Here is a 19732-nt window from a genome sequence, read left to right as displayed (position 1 = left end):
TTTCTGCATTTTTACAATTTAAAAAAAACATAGTTTAGTATGATTTTTTAAGCGATTTGATTCATGGGAACAATAGAAATGTCCTCATAAACAATATTTATAGCACAATAGCCTTGTAATTACCAGTTTGAAACCTAAATAAATGGCCTCGTAAACCATCCAAACCCGCCCACACACACACAGACACACACACACACACACACACACACACACACACACACACAGATTTGCACCACACTTCAAAGAATAGGTCCATATAATGTTGTGACCTGGTTTAAGAGACCTCATATGGTCATGCTCTCAAGACTCGGCATCACTTGCTACTGTATTTCAACCTGACCTGATGCATAGCATTACCTTTGTTCAGTTAATTCAGTCAAATTAAAAACTAATGACTGACCTTAAAACTAGTTAATTTAGATGTTACAAGATAGCAAAACATGTTTGCACTATATCAAAGTAAGAAATCTTAAAAGAATGGCAGATTCTTAAAATCTGACCTGAAACTGACCTGACCTGAAACAATGGTACTGTGGTAATACGTGTTGTGTTCAGATTATACAACCTATTAGGGATTACATTTATTGCTGGTTAAAATTATTTTCTTATGTGTCTCTGAAACCTTTATACATAGGTGGTCCCAACCTATTTTGAGTTAATGCTGCCTTATGATTCCCTGTAATTTTGATCTCTTATTAATTAGTTCATTTATACTCTTGTAAATTAATCTTTTTCTCCTGGTATTAAAAGCGATCTGGGTTGCAAGCATTTGGATAATGAAGGGAGTAAATTACTCCTCAGTTTCATGGGATGTTTTCACTGAAATTCCTGCAGACTGAACACCAACAATCCTCAGTGTTCACAAGCAACAAGTGTCTTAAGCTATTTGCTGACTACAGTCACACAGGATTACTGCAGGGTAGTGGTAACATTTTACAATAAGGTTACATTTGTTAACATTAGTTAACAACATTAGTTAACATGAACTAACAATGAACAATACTTTTACAGCATTTATTATTTTTGATTAATGCTAATTAAAGAAGTTGTATAATATGCCCTATAAACTAACACAAACTAACAATGAACAATTGTATTTTTATTAAAAACATTAACAAAGGTTAATAAATGCTGTAAAAAATGTATTGTTCATTGTTGAAATGTGCGTAAAGTCTGTAGTACATCTTTGCTTTTGGTCACAGTTGGTACAGCCTAGATTATAACAATAAAAACGTAGAAAGATACGTTTTGGCTTTGTCCTCCAGACTGTATTATCAGAACAAAAACCTGGTGGAAAAAAGGCTGAGCTTTTCAAAACAGCAGCTGTTAAATCGACAACTGAAAAGTTAGGCTAGTTCTTCATTTACCAGAGTATTTTCTTGTGGTAGAGGCTTCTCACAGCCAGGATTAAAAGAGAAGAACCATACAGGTCAACAAACATGCAAATCCTTTTAACATGACTTACTAAAGCTTTATACCTGCATGCAAAGTCTCAAGTTATTTAACATTTTTACATGTGCATCATATTCCAATTACGGACCATATTTTGGTTTAGTTTCTGAAAAAGACGTCTCCGGCTATTGAAATATCCCTTTATACGTGTAATCAAATATTAAATGCATACAACCTTTCTGCATTTTAGCAATTCTGCACAGTAATTTAATAAAATATTTCATTTTCATTCATTTCCTTGACAACAGCACACACAGGCAATCATGTTACAGGCTAGTAATACATTTACATGATGCATATTAGGACCAAAATGATAAAAGTTCCATATAAGGTTGAATTTTCAAATGTGCCATTGTTTGATGCGTTGAGCTTAATTATGCATTTACTGTTCATAATGTTCAATACTTTCTTTTAAGAATAATGGAATTGTATTTATTTTTATTTTTTTTGCCAAGTGAACAAAATTGCAAAATTGCATCATTGTTTCTTCCTATATTGTTAGGGCCAATACTGTGACATCTGCACGTCAGAAGACACTAACAGAGCCCACCCAATCAGCAACGCCATTGATGGCACTGAACGATGGTGGCAGAGCCCTCCGCTTTCCCGCAGTACAAAATACAATGAGGTCAATGTCACCCTGGACCTTGGACAGGTATGTTTTCTCTGCATTCCTTACATCTGTCTGACTCATCATTTAGACACACTCTTTCTGTACCCCCCCCCCGCACACATGCATATCATGTTAATATTATTCAGCGTACAGTAGAGCCATCTGATACTCCAGGCTACAGCAGGCTCTTTTGTGGATTGCATGAGTGTAGAATTTCAAGGGTGGACCCCAAGTAGAATCTCATTCATTCATACTGGAAACAGGATTTCATCTTGAGTTCTTAAAGATTTTTTGGGTGCTCTGAACACTTTACGCCAAGACCATGTTTATTAAGCTGTTGTTGTTGAAAAGCTGAATAGCCAGGAGCCATTTAGAAATGTTTCTTTCTAAAGCATTTTTTATTGTAAAAAAATATACCACATATATTCTCCTCCTGAAGTCTTCCAGTACTCCCAGCTGCTTGTACATAAACAAATAGTGATCCCAATTAAGCTTGGTGAAAAACCTTCTTTGGCCTTCCGTCCACGCTGAGACAGTGTTTTTGACAGCAAAATCCAAGCTTTTCGAAAAAAAATCTTCCAAGTGGATAAATGAGAAAACACCATCTTCGCGTTGTAGTGTGGACATGGGAAACGGAGATAACTGAACATAGTCATTTGATCCATTGAACCCAAAACAATCAAGATGGTGGCCCATGTTGTAGCGGCGTTGTTGTGCCTGCTATTCACTTTGATGGAGTCATTAAAGATAAAGGTTACTTTGTACAATCTTCACATTGCATTCCTTCAAAGACGATGGGAAGTTTAACCTCTTCAAAAAGAGGACAAATGCGTTTCAGACTGTACATGGAATGTCGATTTAATGTCGAGTATTTAAATATTTTCATATGTTTTAGTGTGGTGAGAAACCTTTGGAAAACACTTGAAAACAGCAGTGTGGACGGAGAGTTTTTCGAAAACGCCATTTTTAAATGTATACGGATTAATGTGGACGTAGCCTTAAAAGAAGCCAGTTACAGCATCTCAAATTAGTGTAATGTTATTTGTAAACTACTCATGTATGTAATTTAGGGTTGTGAATTGTTTAATTCAATAATTAATTGCATAGTTTTCTGATTAATCATGGCATATTTAAACAAATATTAAAATATTATAAATATATATATATATATTTACTTTATATTTTCTCAAAGAACTTGCAAGAAATTGGCCATAATTTATTTTAATTATATAAATAAAAACATGTTAAAATGTTTGCGAATAGAGTTAATTAGACACCTTTTTACAGGTATAAATCTGATACCTTATCTGATACAAGTTTTGGTTTACATGCCATAAAATCCGTGGACATGCTGCTGATAAAAGATGGGCATAATCTTCTAGTGTTTTCCAGTGGACTTTTTTAATAATAGGATCAAATGGGCAGATTCCATTTATGTTTAGCTTTGTTGGCAAGATAAACTTATGTGTACATTGCCAATGTATTATTAGACACTATACATACAGATATAAAACAAACTGACTGGTTCAGATAACAGTGAGTGTTTTCGGGCAATTCGAAGAGATACGACAGCTTGCCCGTATCTGTTCCACACCTGGCTCACCACTTGCGGGTGAAGTCTCCATTCTCTGTACAGTAAATCTGCTCCCGTGTTTATTATGCCCAGGACATGTGTTGCAAGTAATGAATAAGCATGCACTGCTCCACACAATCAGTTTCTGTGCTAGGATGTGCAGTCGAATCGAGCAGTTTTAGCCACAGGAAGTCTGGAAAAACACTAGTGAAGTTTCAGGAAATAAAAAGAAAGGATACTGCATTAATTGTAAAAGGTCCATGTATGTGCATGGTTGGTATATCATTTTGTGGCAACCAGTCTCATTCAACTGAACAAGACCGTAATATGTGGCAAACTAAGCCATGTACAACCTACTTTTCTTTCTCTCTCTCTCTTCTTCCTCTCCCTGTATGAATGGAGGCCGAGAGCAGTGACTGGCTTATGTCTGTGCTCTTTTATGTAGATGGTGTATTTTCAGTGTTACTTAAGCCTGCTTGTTAAAAACTAATACAAGAGCTATACATACATCACTGAGCAGGGAGAAACAGAGAGAACTGAACAACTGTATATTAATCACATTCCAACTCCTCCTCTGACAGGTTGGAATGTATAGGTAGAAGGAGAGTCAATGGCCAGTCAATGTATAAAAACTTAAGGTTTTGAGGTATCATTCATGTCCGTAGCACAAACTGTGCAGGACAAGGGAGCAAAGTTTCAAACTTATGGTTAGGGGTTTATTCAAAAGAATGAGCAATAGTAATAGATATGCTTGCCTTTCTTTACAGGTATGATGCTCCATTTAAAACCCTAGAGCAGAAGAATTATATTGGAATGTTAGTTAACCCAATATGTGTCTCAACCTGTTCAGGGACAAAAACGACCCCCTCCGTCACAACCATAGTTCATCTCTCTCTCTCTCTTGCATGTCTTGATGTCCTTATCTAAAAGATGACTGGCTCTTTTATCTGTAAGGTGTGACTTACATTCGGACCATATTGGAAGTGCTCCATCTTGGGATAAATAGTCTCCGGTCTTCTTCAATAACCACCAGCAATTCAAATTAACCAGGTGCTAAATGCACTGAAATAGCTTCGCATCCTGAGTATTTTGTAACACTTGGGACATTCTCCCTAGTGGCCACTAGAGGCTGCTAGAAGGATAACATTTTAGTTTGAAGATTGGTTTTAGTTTTGTTGTTTCTCTGTTCTCTGTGTTGCCCTTCATTGATCCCAGCTGTGTCTTAACCTTGTTGTTTCTTGTGTATATATTGCCCTTGTGCTCTCTGTCTTTGTCAGTTGTTAACCTTTCATGGATTTAATAGTTCGTTCTGTTGTTGTGTTTTCAGTTCTTTTATGTTTATTTAGTTTTAATTAAAAAGCCTGCACATAGATCCTCATTCTTGCCTCATTCCTGCAAATCTTACATATTTAAATTAAGTCATTGTCATGTTTTCTGCACAAAAACGCACCCTCTCTATACACTTATTATAAATTGTGCCGATTCACCAAACGCCTGGCGCAATTAACATTGCACCATACGCAGGCAATAAACACAAGGCAAAAAAAAGAATATTACAATTTTATAAATTTTCTATCCATCATGGCAACAATTTATCAAATGATCAAATGAAGCATTTTACTTTGGTTAAATCCTTTAAAACCTGTTCAAGGCACCTCCACCTAATTGTCTTAAATGCTTCTGCGATTTATAAAGAAATATCATAATGACACATTATTACTTTTATTATGAGATTATTACAAGATTTAAATTTAGTTTTATCTAATTATTTAATTTGTATTATTAAAATATCAACCAGAAGAGCACCATTTGATTTGTGAATGAAAAGGGCAGGGGCTTGCTACCCTGCACCCCCACTTCTTTGCACGCCACTGGCTAGTGATCGTGCAGGCTCTAACTCATCTGTCACGTGAGCAAGTTTACTTTAAGCTGAAAATTATTAGCCATTTTACTGTCTCACCTCGTATAGCCAATAGAGTTTTTTTAATTTTTTTTTTTATACCTAATTGGTTGTGTGATCTCTCAGGACACGCTTAATATTCTTAGCTTAATATTGCTAAGAGCTTACGTAAGAGACAAAGAGGCAAAACTCACTGCTAAAAGCACTTAAGTACCTGGGAAATAACCACACCAATGTACTTAGCTAACCTTAAAATAGATGACTCATTACTTAAAGTATTCAGTTGTCAACCTGTAATCATTTGAGGAAGATCAGAATAGATCCCGTCCCATCAGGAAACATGTCTAAATTACAGCCCACACTGACTCAAAACAGTAATCATGGCTGTCAGGGTGACATTTATCATATTGTTAAAGATACAAGGTTGTTTATTTTTCATCTTTCTCTCTTTCTCAATTACCTACCATTCATGTACTCAAGTTTGCACCTGAAGATAAAATATATTGCAAGTTTGTGGCACCAAAAATGTTGATATCTCAAAAATATACCTCTTCTAAACCTTATAGTTGGAACGCCATGCAGGTGAAACAATAGTTAAAAATAGATGATGTCTAATCCAGAGTTGAACTGTACACTGTGTGTGTGTGTGTGTGTGTGTGTGTGTGTGTGTGTGTGTGTGTGTGTGTGTGTGTGAGGGGAACTCCTGACTCCCTGCTAAAGTGCCCCATTGTGTGCCATGCGCAGAGATGGGCATGATGCCAGCTGTGAGAGCCATACATAACTGATGTTTTCCTCCCATTGAGCAAGTCTCTTCCTCACTTTCTTATTCTCAGGGTTGGGTTTAACCAATATAAAAGCAATAGAATAAGTTATCTGGATGTTTCTACCCCCCACTCATTTTCATTTACAGCAGTCGCTTTTCTTTATGAAGCATGGAGTCAAAAGAGCCCACCTCCATGTCTCTATGATATTCTGGTTCCTAGATATGGTTTAGGTCCCTCCATCAATGTAAGTCTGTGTGAATTTGTGCCCATTTTACCATCCACCAAGAGAAAATCTGAATAGCTTTTTGCTTAGAAAAGTAATTGCACACATCTCCTCAATAAAAGCCACATGATATAAGATATGTCTGTTGCACAAAACAAGTTACATGCAGAAGTTTTACTCCTAGGTTTAACCAGTGGTAACCTGCTGGCGTAACATGCCTAATAAATAAAAATATTTTTTCATCCTTTCATTTTCATTGACCTTTTTGCCTATGTATTTTCAATCGCTTTCCACTCCAAATTCATCTACAAACGAATAGCAAAAAACAAAGAGTTTATCCAATCAGAATTTATTCCTTGATGCTTACAAGCAAAGTGTGACAACTGTTTCACAAATCGCATGCCCAAAGCCACACTCCTTAGCCGAAGCAGCATGTGAGTTTGAGCTCCACACCGTCAGGCCTTCAGAATATTCACAGAATGCCTCAACACTGCAGTGAATAAGCATCTAAAGTCAGGTTGTCAGATTCATCAGCCAATCAGATTGATTTATTTGTTCTTGTGGGTGTGGTCTTAAGGATGTGTCCCAGTCCAGTCCTTCTAGCTTGCTTTGAGTGACGCAATCACGCATTAAGTGTTGTACGTAATTTGAACGTGAAGAGTGTGAGATCTTATCGAGTCGGCTGTCATCACTGCTGTTATTACTGTTGAGAAAGAGATCCTTATGGATTAAGATGTCCTGAGATGTTCTGCATGATCGTGCGATTGATTAATTAAACAGTTTGAATGTTCCAGCAGCCAAATTTACACTGCTATGTGGCTATAACAATTTTTGTATTGTTATAGCAACATAGCAGTGTAAATTTGGCTGCTGGAACATTCAGTGTCACTTCAAGTTTTGAAAAGCAACTGCCACGTACTTTCAACTTATGTGTCTACTTTCAAACAAGGCCAAGTTTGTGTTTGTAGACCAAAGGGTACAAGAACTGGAAGAGTTTGGGTATGTCGTTTTCAAGCTCATGCACAAAAAGTGTCCAGATGTTTAGAGGTTAAGGGTTTGGTCAAACTTCCAACCTTATACATTAGTTATAGTATTAGTGATTAGCAAACCAATTATGGCATTTTTCCGTTAGCAGTCTTATGCTGCCTCGGACACACATGCACATACTTCTGCCCTTCTTCCCCTGGCTTTCAAGGTGTTTACTGAGCAGGGAAATGGGCCTGTTAATGAAAGAGAGAAAGAAAATTGGAGAGAAGGAGGGAGAGAGTAGCAAAATTTTACCTTAATGAGAGAACAATTTAGATAACTTTAAAAAGAAACACTTAATATTATGTTGTCTTTTCTGCTTGTCAGAGCCCAAATCAGTCTTCCTAAAAGTTTCCTTTCTGCACTTCAATATGAGCAAACTTAAATAATGGAAATTGAGCATGAGATGGTATAGACGGATCCCCCATTATATAATGTAGGTTGTAATTCAGAAACAGCAGGGATCTGCACCCCCACCCCAGACCCTTCAGAACCCTCTACCTCGACTTTAGCCATCAATCATGATGGAGGTTTTTAATATGGATTTATTGCTGCCTTTTTCCCACAGCATCCCTGTTGGTGGTGGCCCCATTTAAACTTCAGATGCATTTATCTTTACTGACACATTACTCAGAGATGACCTCTGCTAATCTCTTATTATTTCTTAAAGGGGCAAATATTATACACATTTACACTTTTGTTGCATTGCACAACAGAATCTTTTTGAATAAAAAAATACTGTGTTATGATAAACAATGGGAATAGTAAAAGTAAAATGTCTAGATGTGTGAGAATGAGAATTGGGGTCAAATTTATTTAAGTGTCCTGAAAATAATGTCACTCACAATGCAAAAAATAGTCAATTCATTTTCTTATTATTTCATATTTTTTGCATTGATTTGTGGTTAAATATTAACCACAAATCAAATGGTTTTGTAAGAATCACCAAATCTGCTTATTTGTGTAGTTCATTCTCTCATTCATCCAGGCAGGCAGAATTTAAAGTCCACCACTCTCAATATAACTAATCTACAAGAAACACTTGAGTTATAGAGTTTGTACGAAACTCTGGGCTTCATGCATCAAAGTTGCTAAAGAGGACATGAAGAGACATCTTCATTTTCAAACATCTTGACTTTCTCAAACTTTCAAAAAATCCTGTTGAAATGCTTAGCTAATATTTGAGAGAGGAGTGGAGGAAATTTGCCCAGTGGCGGTTACGGCAATAAAGGAGATAAAACCTGTCTGTTAAAGGTTGGAAGGAAATGGATCAGGAAATAAGCACCAGAGAGTGCAGATTAGATGTTTAAGTTTATGGATCTCAGAGACCTATAGACATACTGTAGTGTAACCAGAAAACATGACTGACCAAAAAAAAAAACCGTAATGAATGGAACATGTCTCCAAGGAAAATACAATTAATAATCTGTTGAAATTAGATCATTCTTGATCGCATCTCAATTATTTAAGACTCTGCACACCACACATGTGCTTACACACATGGTTGCCCCCCAACAGAAGGGTGATTAGGTCTAGTGAGTAAACAACAATTAGGCTGTAAGTGTCTAATCTGTAGACCGTGTTTATCTACTCTGTGGAAACCTTTATCCAGAAGAAATGGAGTGAAAATAGCCTCAAAATCAAACAAGTATACCACACAGGGAGCAAGATATTTTGAAATGAATACAGGCTTGAAGCCAGCTTGACCTGCTAAGTTCTAATCAGCCAAACATGAACCTCAAAGTGATTCCTCCCATTCAATCCACTTACTTTGAGGAGTTCACAATGAGGGAGTTTGTGAATTAAAAGGTAAACACAACATCAAATAAGAATAGTGGAAATAAGATATCACAGAAACTACAGAATCATCAAACGAAAGTGTGTTAGAATTCAAAAATGAATTTCAGTCATTTATCATTGTAAGCTCAGAAATTCATGATTGAACACATTGTTATAAGACTTGCTTGCCTTAATGTTATTGGTTAATACCTTTAATTAACCATTTTCAGTCATCCAAATAAAGAGAAACATTCACATCCCCACAGGGTTCCTTAATCTTACGTCCAGGAGGTAGCCTTCAAGAAAAAATGTCAAACCCAAACGAGCAGTTGACCCCCAAAACGAGACGACTATGGTGGGAGAATCTGAGATGGCCTGTTGTGGGGGCTGTGATCGTGGTTTCAAACAGAAATGTGGTAGAGTTCAGCAATGCCCCCGATACGTGTCGAGACATGTCCCTTGATGCTGTAGAGAAGGAAACCCACCTCCACCTCTCCAAGTCTGTGTTTGTTAATTGAAACAAAAGGAAAGTCCTGCAGCTATTCAGTGGATAGGTATGCTGCCCCTGCAGTGTGACCCGGCTTATCTCAGCCCTGCATGGAAGATAGCGTTCTTTCACAGGCGACATGTCTACAGATTAGGCTTTGAAACATATCGCTTCTTGTTAAGTCTGCTGAATACATATCTCTAGCAAACCAAAGTAGGCTGGAGGAACTGAAAGGTCAATCAGGATGGGGTAACTAGAGGTTTCTTGGGGGGCACAATGCCCCCTTAGACCCGGCCATGCCCTGACTTTTGTTTCTTGGGTGTAGGATTCCAGAACCTGGTGTTCAAGCTGATCTTTACATTTCAGATCACTTTGGGAGCCTCTAAATAAATGTTGCTATGGCTGCTTGCCCCTAAACTGTGATTATAGGCAAGGTGGTTTATGTTATTTTAGTGACGTGAAATCTTCTGCTCAATTTATTGTTCATGATTGCTAATTTTTTTCTTTTTATTGTGACATTATATCTCGCAATTGTGACTTTATTTCTCATAATTGCGAGTTTACCGTATAGCTTGCAAATTGCAGCTTTATTTATTTTACATAGAAAATACTTTATTTCTGGTAATTGTGGAATTATATCTCGTAATTGCAATTTTACTTCTACTAAATTGTGAATTTATATCTTTTAATTATGGGAAATAATGTCGTAATTGTGAGATATAATCACAATTGTGAGAAATAATGTCATAATTTTGAGATTAAAAGCCATTATTCTATTTTTATTTTTTTCTTCCATGGTGGGATCAAGGCCTTAAACAGTTTGACCTTAGTTCTGCAAACTGGTAGTCTAGCAGATTAACCACCTAAATCAGCTTGGAGTGTCTAATGGCTGTCAATGGCCAGTTTCAGCTAGAAACCATATAAAACCATCTACCATCAGGAGCTGGTTTTAGCTGGTATTTTTTGGTACTCTAAGGATCTTTTATTGTGAGATAAATGGCTTTGCATTTCATCAGAATTTTCCAACATAAAATATTTCATTTCTCAGCAGATCTCATTTGAATGAATTGACATTATGATGTCAGGCTATTAATAGTTAATGCTAATGTGATCGGTCCATGCACAAAAGTTCCGTTTTACACTTTAGGCACATTGGCGTAGTGTTCAGTCTGAGGATAGGGCCCAATGTCAAATATTCTTTCCTGTAACACGCTTCGATGAGTAGATGTGAAATCTCACTTAGTTGAGCTGGCAGCTTTAACCACCGCCAATGACTGTAGCAACAAGTATGCTGTGATTCATTAAGTAGAAATATAATTTTTCCCCCACTTGCCATTTTTAGTCTGACCCTTGCAAACTCTTTCCGTTTCGTATTTCCCTCATTCTCTCCTTTTGTTCTCTTGTTTTCCCCATCTCAACAATGATTGATTATAGTGTTTTTTTCGATTTTAAATCACAAGCTGCTGAAAAAATGGCAAAGGATGAAGTGAATGAGAGAACTGAGAGCTGGCCTCATTAATGAGAGTGTAAATGTTTGTTTTTGCCGGGTCAACAAGAGCTGTTGTTGAAGTCTTTCATCCATTCAATGGTTCATCGGTTGGGTTTGCCCTGAGAGGAGAAGTCTGTTTGTTGCAGAGAGGGGGATTACTTTAGTTAAGGGCACAAAAAGAGGCATATAAATACCTTTCCCCCTCCTTTTGTCCTAAGGGGAGTGTTTCACCTGGCCTTCCCCTCCTTAAGGCCCCACTTTTAATCAAGACCGATAGAAACTGGGCAGCAGAGAAAATTGGTAATGAGACTATCTAAAAGTCTTATGGAAGGCTCTGCACAGGAAGTTATTACTGTCCATGGAAGAAACCATATTCAACCAAAGTTCAGTTCAAAGTTCAGAGGATGGGTCCAAGCATACATTCTTGAAGTTGACATGGGAGTAGATTCTTGTCAAGGCCCGTCACCCATCAAACACTGACATTTTTCTTTCATTTTCTCAAAAAGCACCATTCTTTCTTGTGCAACAATAAAAAAAATCATGCTGAAAGCCTGAGCCAACAAACCGATCAGAAGATCCTCAAAAAAAAGGAGAAAACAAAGAAACGAATCCTCTAGAATAATGTTAAAATATCTCCAGAATGACATTCCCTGTCAGAGTGTGTTGGGCATTTGAACTGATATCACCAAAGTTGCTGATATAATTTTAACTATACTTGAGTTGAATGTCATTTGAGATAAAGCATATTACATCATGAAGGTTACGTCTTATCTGTATTCACTAAAATAGCAGTTATGCTGAACAGGTATGGGCTAGACAAAGTAAAAACATAGAGAAAGAACAGTAAGAACTTGCTTTCTGTATATTTTCTTGGTATTCGACTTGAGATCTTCCCCCTGTATAATTTGAGTTGTCAGTCAAAGCTGCTTCCACTTTATGTAGGTTTAGATTCAAAGACCACACTTGAAACTGACCACAGCTGAGAGTGGACCATGTCTAATGTAGTTCTAGTGTTGATTCATGATGCTGAATCAGAGGGCACCTGCCTTCACCACATCTAACCTCTCACAGAGTTCCCAGAGGAGCACAAAAGACTTTCCGACTGCGCTGGGCAGGAGGGCGCTGGCTCTTGTTTTCAGCTTTCTCATTCAGGACTTTTCAATGGCATAAGAGGTGGGAGTCCAGTCCACCAATGATTCAAGGTTCTTAATGCTTGATCTGGGCTATACACAGAGCCTATACATTCAATTTTATTCAAACACTTCATTGAGCAATGCAGGTTTTGTCTCAGTGAGAGAGAGAGAGACTTAAGTTCATGAGTTGCATTCTTGCCATTTTTATTTATTTTGTATGACTTTGTGTAATTATGCTTTACTATACCAAAGTCTATTGCAATGGTTTTCTTTGCACCTTGACCTTCAAAAAAACACCTTACAATGTAGCTAATGATTATCTTCCAAAAAGCCGAACTTTGTACATTTAAGAAAAACTTAAACATTTCTAACAGCCTCTGCATTTGGTGAAGTTTTACTGAAGATGCATGTTTCAAGATGATGTGAGGTGTTCCTGTGTTTGTATGTGTGCGTGTTTTAGTTGAACTGCATGAGACATAACAAGTGCCGGAGTGTGACAACTGGTTTTCTTTCTGTTTCATTCCTGTTCTCAAACTCTCTGTTCTCTCTTTTTCTCTAATCATCTTTTCTGGCTTTACCTACTGTCTGGTTGGGTCCCTTTCCAGTCTCACTCTTTATCCCATTTCCCACTCTTTCTATAGTTTTGCTCTCATGCTTTCCTTTCTGAATGCTTAGCACTCCATCTCTCGTTTTCTTTCATGCTCTTTTGTTTCTTTAAGTAACTGTAAAGCCTCACACGGAAGTACCTAAAAATCACATTTTATTTCACTGTTTGGAATTGTTCTTGAGAGTCTTTAGAATCCCATTGAGTCCATGATCTGTGTGTGTATGTGTGTTAGAGCAGATGGGAGAAGCACAGATAAGATACTCCGGCAGGGATATCTAATTAGTGGAGTCTGGACAGCATCTGGAATACAGGAAACACCCACCGCTCTTTCCCAGACTTACAGGAGATGCCAAGAGTAGAACCAGCAGGTTGATGAGGGAACTACCAGCTATTAAATAACCACCCTACCATCTAGTTTAGAAAAGAAAGGCACATATAATCACACTTCGCCACGTTGTTTACATCACAATGCAGTAGTGCAGTAGATATTATCGGCCGATATTACCCTTTCACAGATATATCTGTATCAGTGTATATGTTTTCCGATATGCGCAGATATGAAAACCTTTTTTGATTTCTGAACAAATAATGCAGAAAACAATACTTGCGGTGATTTAGAATTGGTGTCATAACATAGTTTGTCCAGCAGAGTGCACTCTGACTCTGTTGACGGTGGCGGTGGTTCTGCTGACAGTGCAGAGTTAAGCGTGGTCTTCATGGTAAGTTTCTGAAATACGTACTGGAAAGTTAATAAACAATGACCCCATCATTTTCCCTTTTCAATATAACTAATATAACGTTAACAATGTCCCTGACAACCATGTCACTCATGTTTATCACATCTGTTTGCTGTTAGCCAGCTATAGTTTGTCAGTGCACTAAGTAATGTAGCAGATTTAAAGGTAAGCATCAGAGCATCTTTTTGCAGTTAAGCAGACAACGTTGCTTCCTAGTTGGTGAGACGCAATGCTGGAAAGTAAATAAACAATTTCCATCTTTTACTCTCCATGACAACGAGCTTATAGCGAACTAGCTAACCATGTAGCTACTTTCATACCTTGTCAGCTGAGTGGAAGCTAATGTGTAAACATGTATTCACCAAACTGTTTTGTTCAGGATTCACAGTTTGGTACCCCCTTCAACCAAACAATTCCAGTCATTGTAATATTTAAAAGTCTGGTTTTCCACAGTTGAAAGTTTCTCCTGAACTTGTATAGCAGAATATAGTGTAACGCCACTGCCACTGTTTATCTCTTGACTCGGCAGGTGTAAATGCAGAGAAGCTCTGCTTCTTGTTTTACAACCTGCCCCTAATTGACTGGCAGTATTAAAATAGACAGCATTTGACTGATACTAAACAGTACTGATGTCTATTTAGCTATTTATTTTTTTTAGAATTTATTTTTTATTTAAATGGTCAGCCATTGACTGATACTAAACATACTGTACTGATTTTTATTTAGCTATAATTGTAATTTATTCTTTATATTAATGGTCAGCAACTGACTGTTACTGAACATACAGTTCTGATGTTTATTGAGCTATTTATTGTATTTTTATTTATTCTTTATTTTCTTAGTGTTCATTTCTAGAATTGGTTGACAATGTATAAAAATAATGCCAAATATTCTTTGATAAAAATATCTGTTTAAGAAAGCAGCCTTATGAGTACCTTTGCATAGCACCGGTGCACAATCCACTTAGAAAAGGTTTGTTTTGATGTGCCGGAAGTGGTGAGAATGAGTAGCGCACGGAAAAGGACAAGGCTAAAGTGGACTAACTACTTGTAAATTATTTTTGAGCATCTCATTCATTATGTAAACCGCTTCAGTCCCACTTTGCTGGTAAACCACTAGATAGTCTTTGAGCCCAGCTTAGTGTTATCACACCGGTTTGATCATATGTGCGAAATATTAACCTGCATGCTATTCGGCTGTTGCATAGCTATTCAGGCCTTTATTTTAGCGGTATACTGAAGGAAGACATTTCTGCAGAGAAATGCTCTCATCTGCGCTTTTGTCCACAAAATCCTGGTGTTGTGATGGTACATATGCAGCCAAGCATATTTGGAATTACACAAATGTGCAATTAGTGAATCTAAAGCACTGTTAATATAACATGCTCAGCTTATTAGCCTCACATTTGCTTTGAGTATGTGTAATAATGCTGCGAACAAAGCTGTGCAAGTGCAGCAAGACACACTTCCAGACTATTTATTTATTAAATTAAATCGCAGCCTTTGTGGTTTGATAATCGCACTCCTTCATACTGCTATTTCGTTTAAGTTTAGCCCTCTCATCCACACTAGAACAGATTTTTCTTTCACCATTTCTTTGAAAATGCTCTCCATTACTGCATAATTTGGAAAACAATGACATTTGAAAACAGACTTTTCAAATACTAATGTATTGGTGTGGATCTGGCCTTAGTTAGGAAACAGAGGATGAAGTGGAATGGAGCAAACAAAAGGTTCTCTTTCATCATCTCGTGTTCGAGATCCACCTATGGGAAGGGCATCCGCACCTGACCTCTGCAGAAGCATCCAATTGCACCAAGTCTGGCCTGACAGACAGAAGCGCGTGTCCAATGCTCGGTAAGGGACCCGCCCCTTACCAAGTGCATAAAACACTCGTACGCGCTATCTTACCTCAGTTGTTATTCGCTTCTCGCGACCTCTTTGCTTCGCAGCTCTACAGTTTTCGCTGACTTCACCACAGTCAACAGGAGGAAATATCCATTCGATCAGCCTCCGCCAGGCGTGATTGTCAGACGGTTGCGTTTAGTTGCGATTATTTCGGGTTGCAAGCCACCCACGCTCGCTACCTGGATTTGCTCAGGCTGCCCGCCTGTTTCTCAGCTTTCACCTCTCCGATGGATCACAAGCTCTCCGGTCCCACTAACCCACCGGACGTGCAGTCGCGTGCATGCCCTGCTGCCTGCGGTTCACTCATTGCCGCGAGGGATGCCCATCCCTTCTGCGTGGTGTGCATGGGACTAAGACACACGCAGGAAGCGCTTTCACTTCCTGAGAACTGCACCCATTGCCTCGCCCTGCCTAGGAAGCTTCTTCGACGAAGACTCAAAGTTGCATCCTCCCAAAGCACGGACGAACATTACGACTCGGACGCTGGAGTAGGTGAAAGCGTTACAGCTCCGGGGACTTCCCAGAGCATGCCTGCTCTCAGTTGGGCTGACCAGTCTAACGAGGGCCTACTCGAGGAAATCCTTCCCGGTATTTCCTCGTTCGACTACGAGCCGCCCGGCTCAGGCGAGGATGAGGACCCCGCTATACTTGAGGGCTCGGACGACGAGGAAACCACCCCGTCCGCCCAAGCTCCCCGGTTAGCGGCTCGGCTACACTGCCGCACGCGGTCCTTCTCGAGGTGTGTGAGCGAGCGGCCGCTCGTCTCGGCATGGAATGGCCGGCCCTCCAGAATGCCGCTGACCAAGAGAGGGATGTGTATGACGGCAAACTCCTAGGTCCCCCTCCCGGTCCTAGGAAGCAGCTCATGCCTGTACTCCCTGCGTGCGCTAAGCACATGCGACACTATTGGAAGGACCCGCTAGATCTTAAGCACGGCTTAGCGGGTCTGGAGGTTAAGGATATGGCAGCGTGTGGCATGGGCGACCCTCCCACCATCGAGCCCTCGATCGCCAGACACCTTAACCCCTCGCAGGGAGGGTTACTGGCCCCTCCTAAGCCAGTTCTCCCTATTAAGATGGACCGCTTCTCAGCATCTGTCATCCAGGCCTCGTACAAGGCCTCGGCTCTCACGGAACGGGCTCTAAATGTTTCCTCCCTCCTCTCGGCCTACCAGGCCGAGCTGTTGGAGGACATGAGTACTCATTTGGAGAAAGGCGTGCCATCGCCGATGCTGTGGAAGGAGATCGTTACCGTGAATGACCTGGTCCTTCGTAACACCCGCCAGGCCGTCCAAGCCGGCGGACGCTCCATGGCCCTATGTGTTGTGGGGGAACGGGCCCTCTGGCTCAATCTCTCTGGTCTGCCCGACAGCGAGAAAAGACGCATAGCAGGAGCCCCAGTGGAACCAGGCCAGGCTCTTTTTGGCCCTGCTGTTGCACTTATGCAACAGCGGTGCGATGATAAGAAGAAGGAGGATGAGGTGTTTAAACTGTGCCTGCCTAGAAAGGCCACTCCACACCAGCCCCCTGCACAGCCCCCTCAGGCCCCAGCCACAGGACGGCCGTACCATAATACAGCCAGGCCTAAGGCTCGCAGCAGGCCACCCAGCCAGCAGCCTAGCCAGCAGCCCAACCATCCTCCTAAGCCCTGGGGTAAGACATCCTTCGCGGCGGCTGCAGCGGAAAAGCCCACCCACTCTACCCCGTCGGACGGGAAGAGGAAGAGGCCTACCTGATGCTCAGCTCCAGGGGCTTCTCGGTCCAGGTTTTCAGGCTGACCAGCCCAGTGGACACAAGCTTGAGTTTTTCCCCCCCTTTACCCAAAAGGAGGAAGTCCTCAGCTCGAGGGCCCCTTTTCCCTCGTTCGGGTGCCCAACCCCAGTTCAATATGGACATGTCACAAGTTCAGGTGTGGTCCATAAAAGAATTCCCCTCCCAGCTTCCAGTTCCAGAACTGGGGGGAAATTCACTCTCCAAGAGTGCCCTACCACTGTTGAAAAGTGCTCAACCACAGTCTCTTCACAGTTTGCACAAACCACTTCACACACATATAAGGTTCAATTCCCTGTGTGTGTTTCAAAAATAAAAACAACAAAAAAACAAGAACAACAAAAATATCAAACACTGAGAGCGAAAGCTCTGCCAAGTACTGTTGTTCCTCTGAAATTCTACATGTCGCCCCTAAGTTGTCCACTAGATGGCGCCATTGTATCACAAATGAACAATCCGGTTGTACAACTCGCCGGTGAGTGTGGGCTCTCTCACGTCACACGTGACAGCCTGGCAGTCTGTGTCTGCCCCAGAATGGGTGATTCGCACCATTTCGAAGGGCTACAGACTTCAGTTTGCCAGGAAACCCCCACGTTTCAGCGGAGTTATCTTTTCTCACACAGAAGAGAGCTCCGCGCACATTCTGAAAGACGAGATCTCATCTCTTCTCGAGAAGGGGGCGGTGCGAGCGGTTCCTCCGCATCAATGTCATCAGGGTTTTTACTCCCGTTATTTCCTGATTCCAAAAAAGGACGGTTCACTTCGTCCTATTCTGGATCTCAGAGTGTTGAACAAACATTTAAGGAAATACAATTTCAGAATGTTAACCCACAACGTTCTCTCTCGTGCAATAAAACAGAGCGATTGGTTCACGTCAATCGATCTGAAAGATGCGTTTTTCCACATCAACATTTACCCGCCACACAGGAAGTTTCTTCGTTTCGCCTTCCAAGGCATATGTTACGAATTTACAGTGCTTCCATTTGGCCTAGCACTCAGTCCAAGAGTGTTTTGTATGTGTGCGGAAGCAGGGTTAAGAATAGCGGGGCTCAAAATCCTGACTTACATAGACGATTGGCTGATTATAGCCGATTCGAGAGAGATCGTATTGCAAAACACTGCCCGTGTGCTTGCTCACATCACAGCGCTCGGCTTCAGAGTGAACGTGAGCAAGAGCAATTTCACTCCCGCGCAGAGAGTTACTTTTCTGGGTCTGGAGCTGAATTCGGTTACAATGCGCGCGTCTCTCACAAGAGCGCGTTCTCTCCTTAATGAATTGCCTCTCACAATTCAAAGAAGGAACGAGAATACTTAATCGTGCATGTCTCAGGCATGATGACATGCGCTCTGTCACAGTGATCGCACTCGTGCACAGCAGCGCTGCGCCACTGGAGGAACGCAGAGTTCTACGCGCATGGGACCCCTCTCGGGGCGATTATGCTGCGGAAAGTAGTGACGACAGACGTGTCCTTAACAGGATGGGGAGCCACGCAAGAGGGCAGAACAGTGAATGGTGTGTGGCCAAGCACACTTCACTCAGCCCATATAAATTATTTAGAGCTCCTCACTGTGTGGAAGGCTCTGAATCACTTTCTGCCCCGCGTGCAGGTGCATCATGTGCTGGTGCACTGCGACAACACGACAGCTGTAGCATATATCAACCGCCAGGGGGGGATGCGCTCCTCCAAGCTGCATGCTCTCACTCACAGGCTGTTAGTATGGAGCAGGCGGCACTTCCTGTCGTTACGGGCGACCCATGTCCCGGGCATACTGAACAGGGGCGCAGACCTCTTGTCAAGGGGAAACCCGCTCTACGGAGACTGGCGCGCCTCCATCCTCAGATAGTGTGTCTACTGTGGAGGAGGTTCGGCCAGCCAACCGTAGATCTCTTCGCCTCGCGCGAAAACACCCATTGTCCTATGTTCTTCTCGCTACGGGACGAGGACGCCCCCCTCGGCGTGGACGCACTGGCCCACCCGTGGCCCAACGTGCTGCTTTATGCATTTCCTCCCCTTTGCCTCATAACGCCGTCTCTGGCCAGGGTGAGGGAACAGAGCTTGACCATGATTTTGATAGCTCCCAGGTGGCCCAAGGTGCTGTGGCTCTCAGAGGTTATCCCTCTGCTGTATGCCCAGCCATGGCCCCTCCCACTTCGCACAGACCTTTTGTCTCAAGCGAACGAGGAAATTTATCACCCACACCCGGACAGGGTGGCCCTCTGGGCCTGACCCGTGAGAGGGCCAACTTAAACACATTGGGGCTCCCCCCACGTG

At 41.0% G+C, this 19732-nt stretch overlaps 1 protein-coding gene across 3 annotated transcripts in view; it reads left to right on the top strand.

Moving 5' to 3' along the window:
- The window catches only part of lama5 (laminin, alpha 5), a 107846-nt gene that overhangs the window by 1941 nt on the left and 86173 nt on the right, over positions 1–19732 (top strand). For all 3 annotated transcript variants that reach the window (XM_052092082.1, XM_052092083.1, XM_052092081.1), the window contains exon 2: positions 1955–2107. In XM_052092082.1, coding sequence (XP_051948042.1) covers positions 1955–2107 — 153 coding nt within the window. The remainder of the gene's footprint in view (positions 1–1954; positions 2108–19732) is intronic.

The sequence above is a fragment of the Xyrauchen texanus genome, chromosome 25 (assembly GCF_025860055.1).
Source record: "Xyrauchen texanus isolate HMW12.3.18 chromosome 25, RBS_HiC_50CHRs, whole genome shotgun sequence".
Classification (NCBI taxonomy): Eukaryota; Metazoa; Chordata; class Actinopteri; order Cypriniformes; family Catostomidae; genus Xyrauchen; species Xyrauchen texanus.
This window is presented reverse-complemented; position numbering and strand designations above follow the sequence as displayed.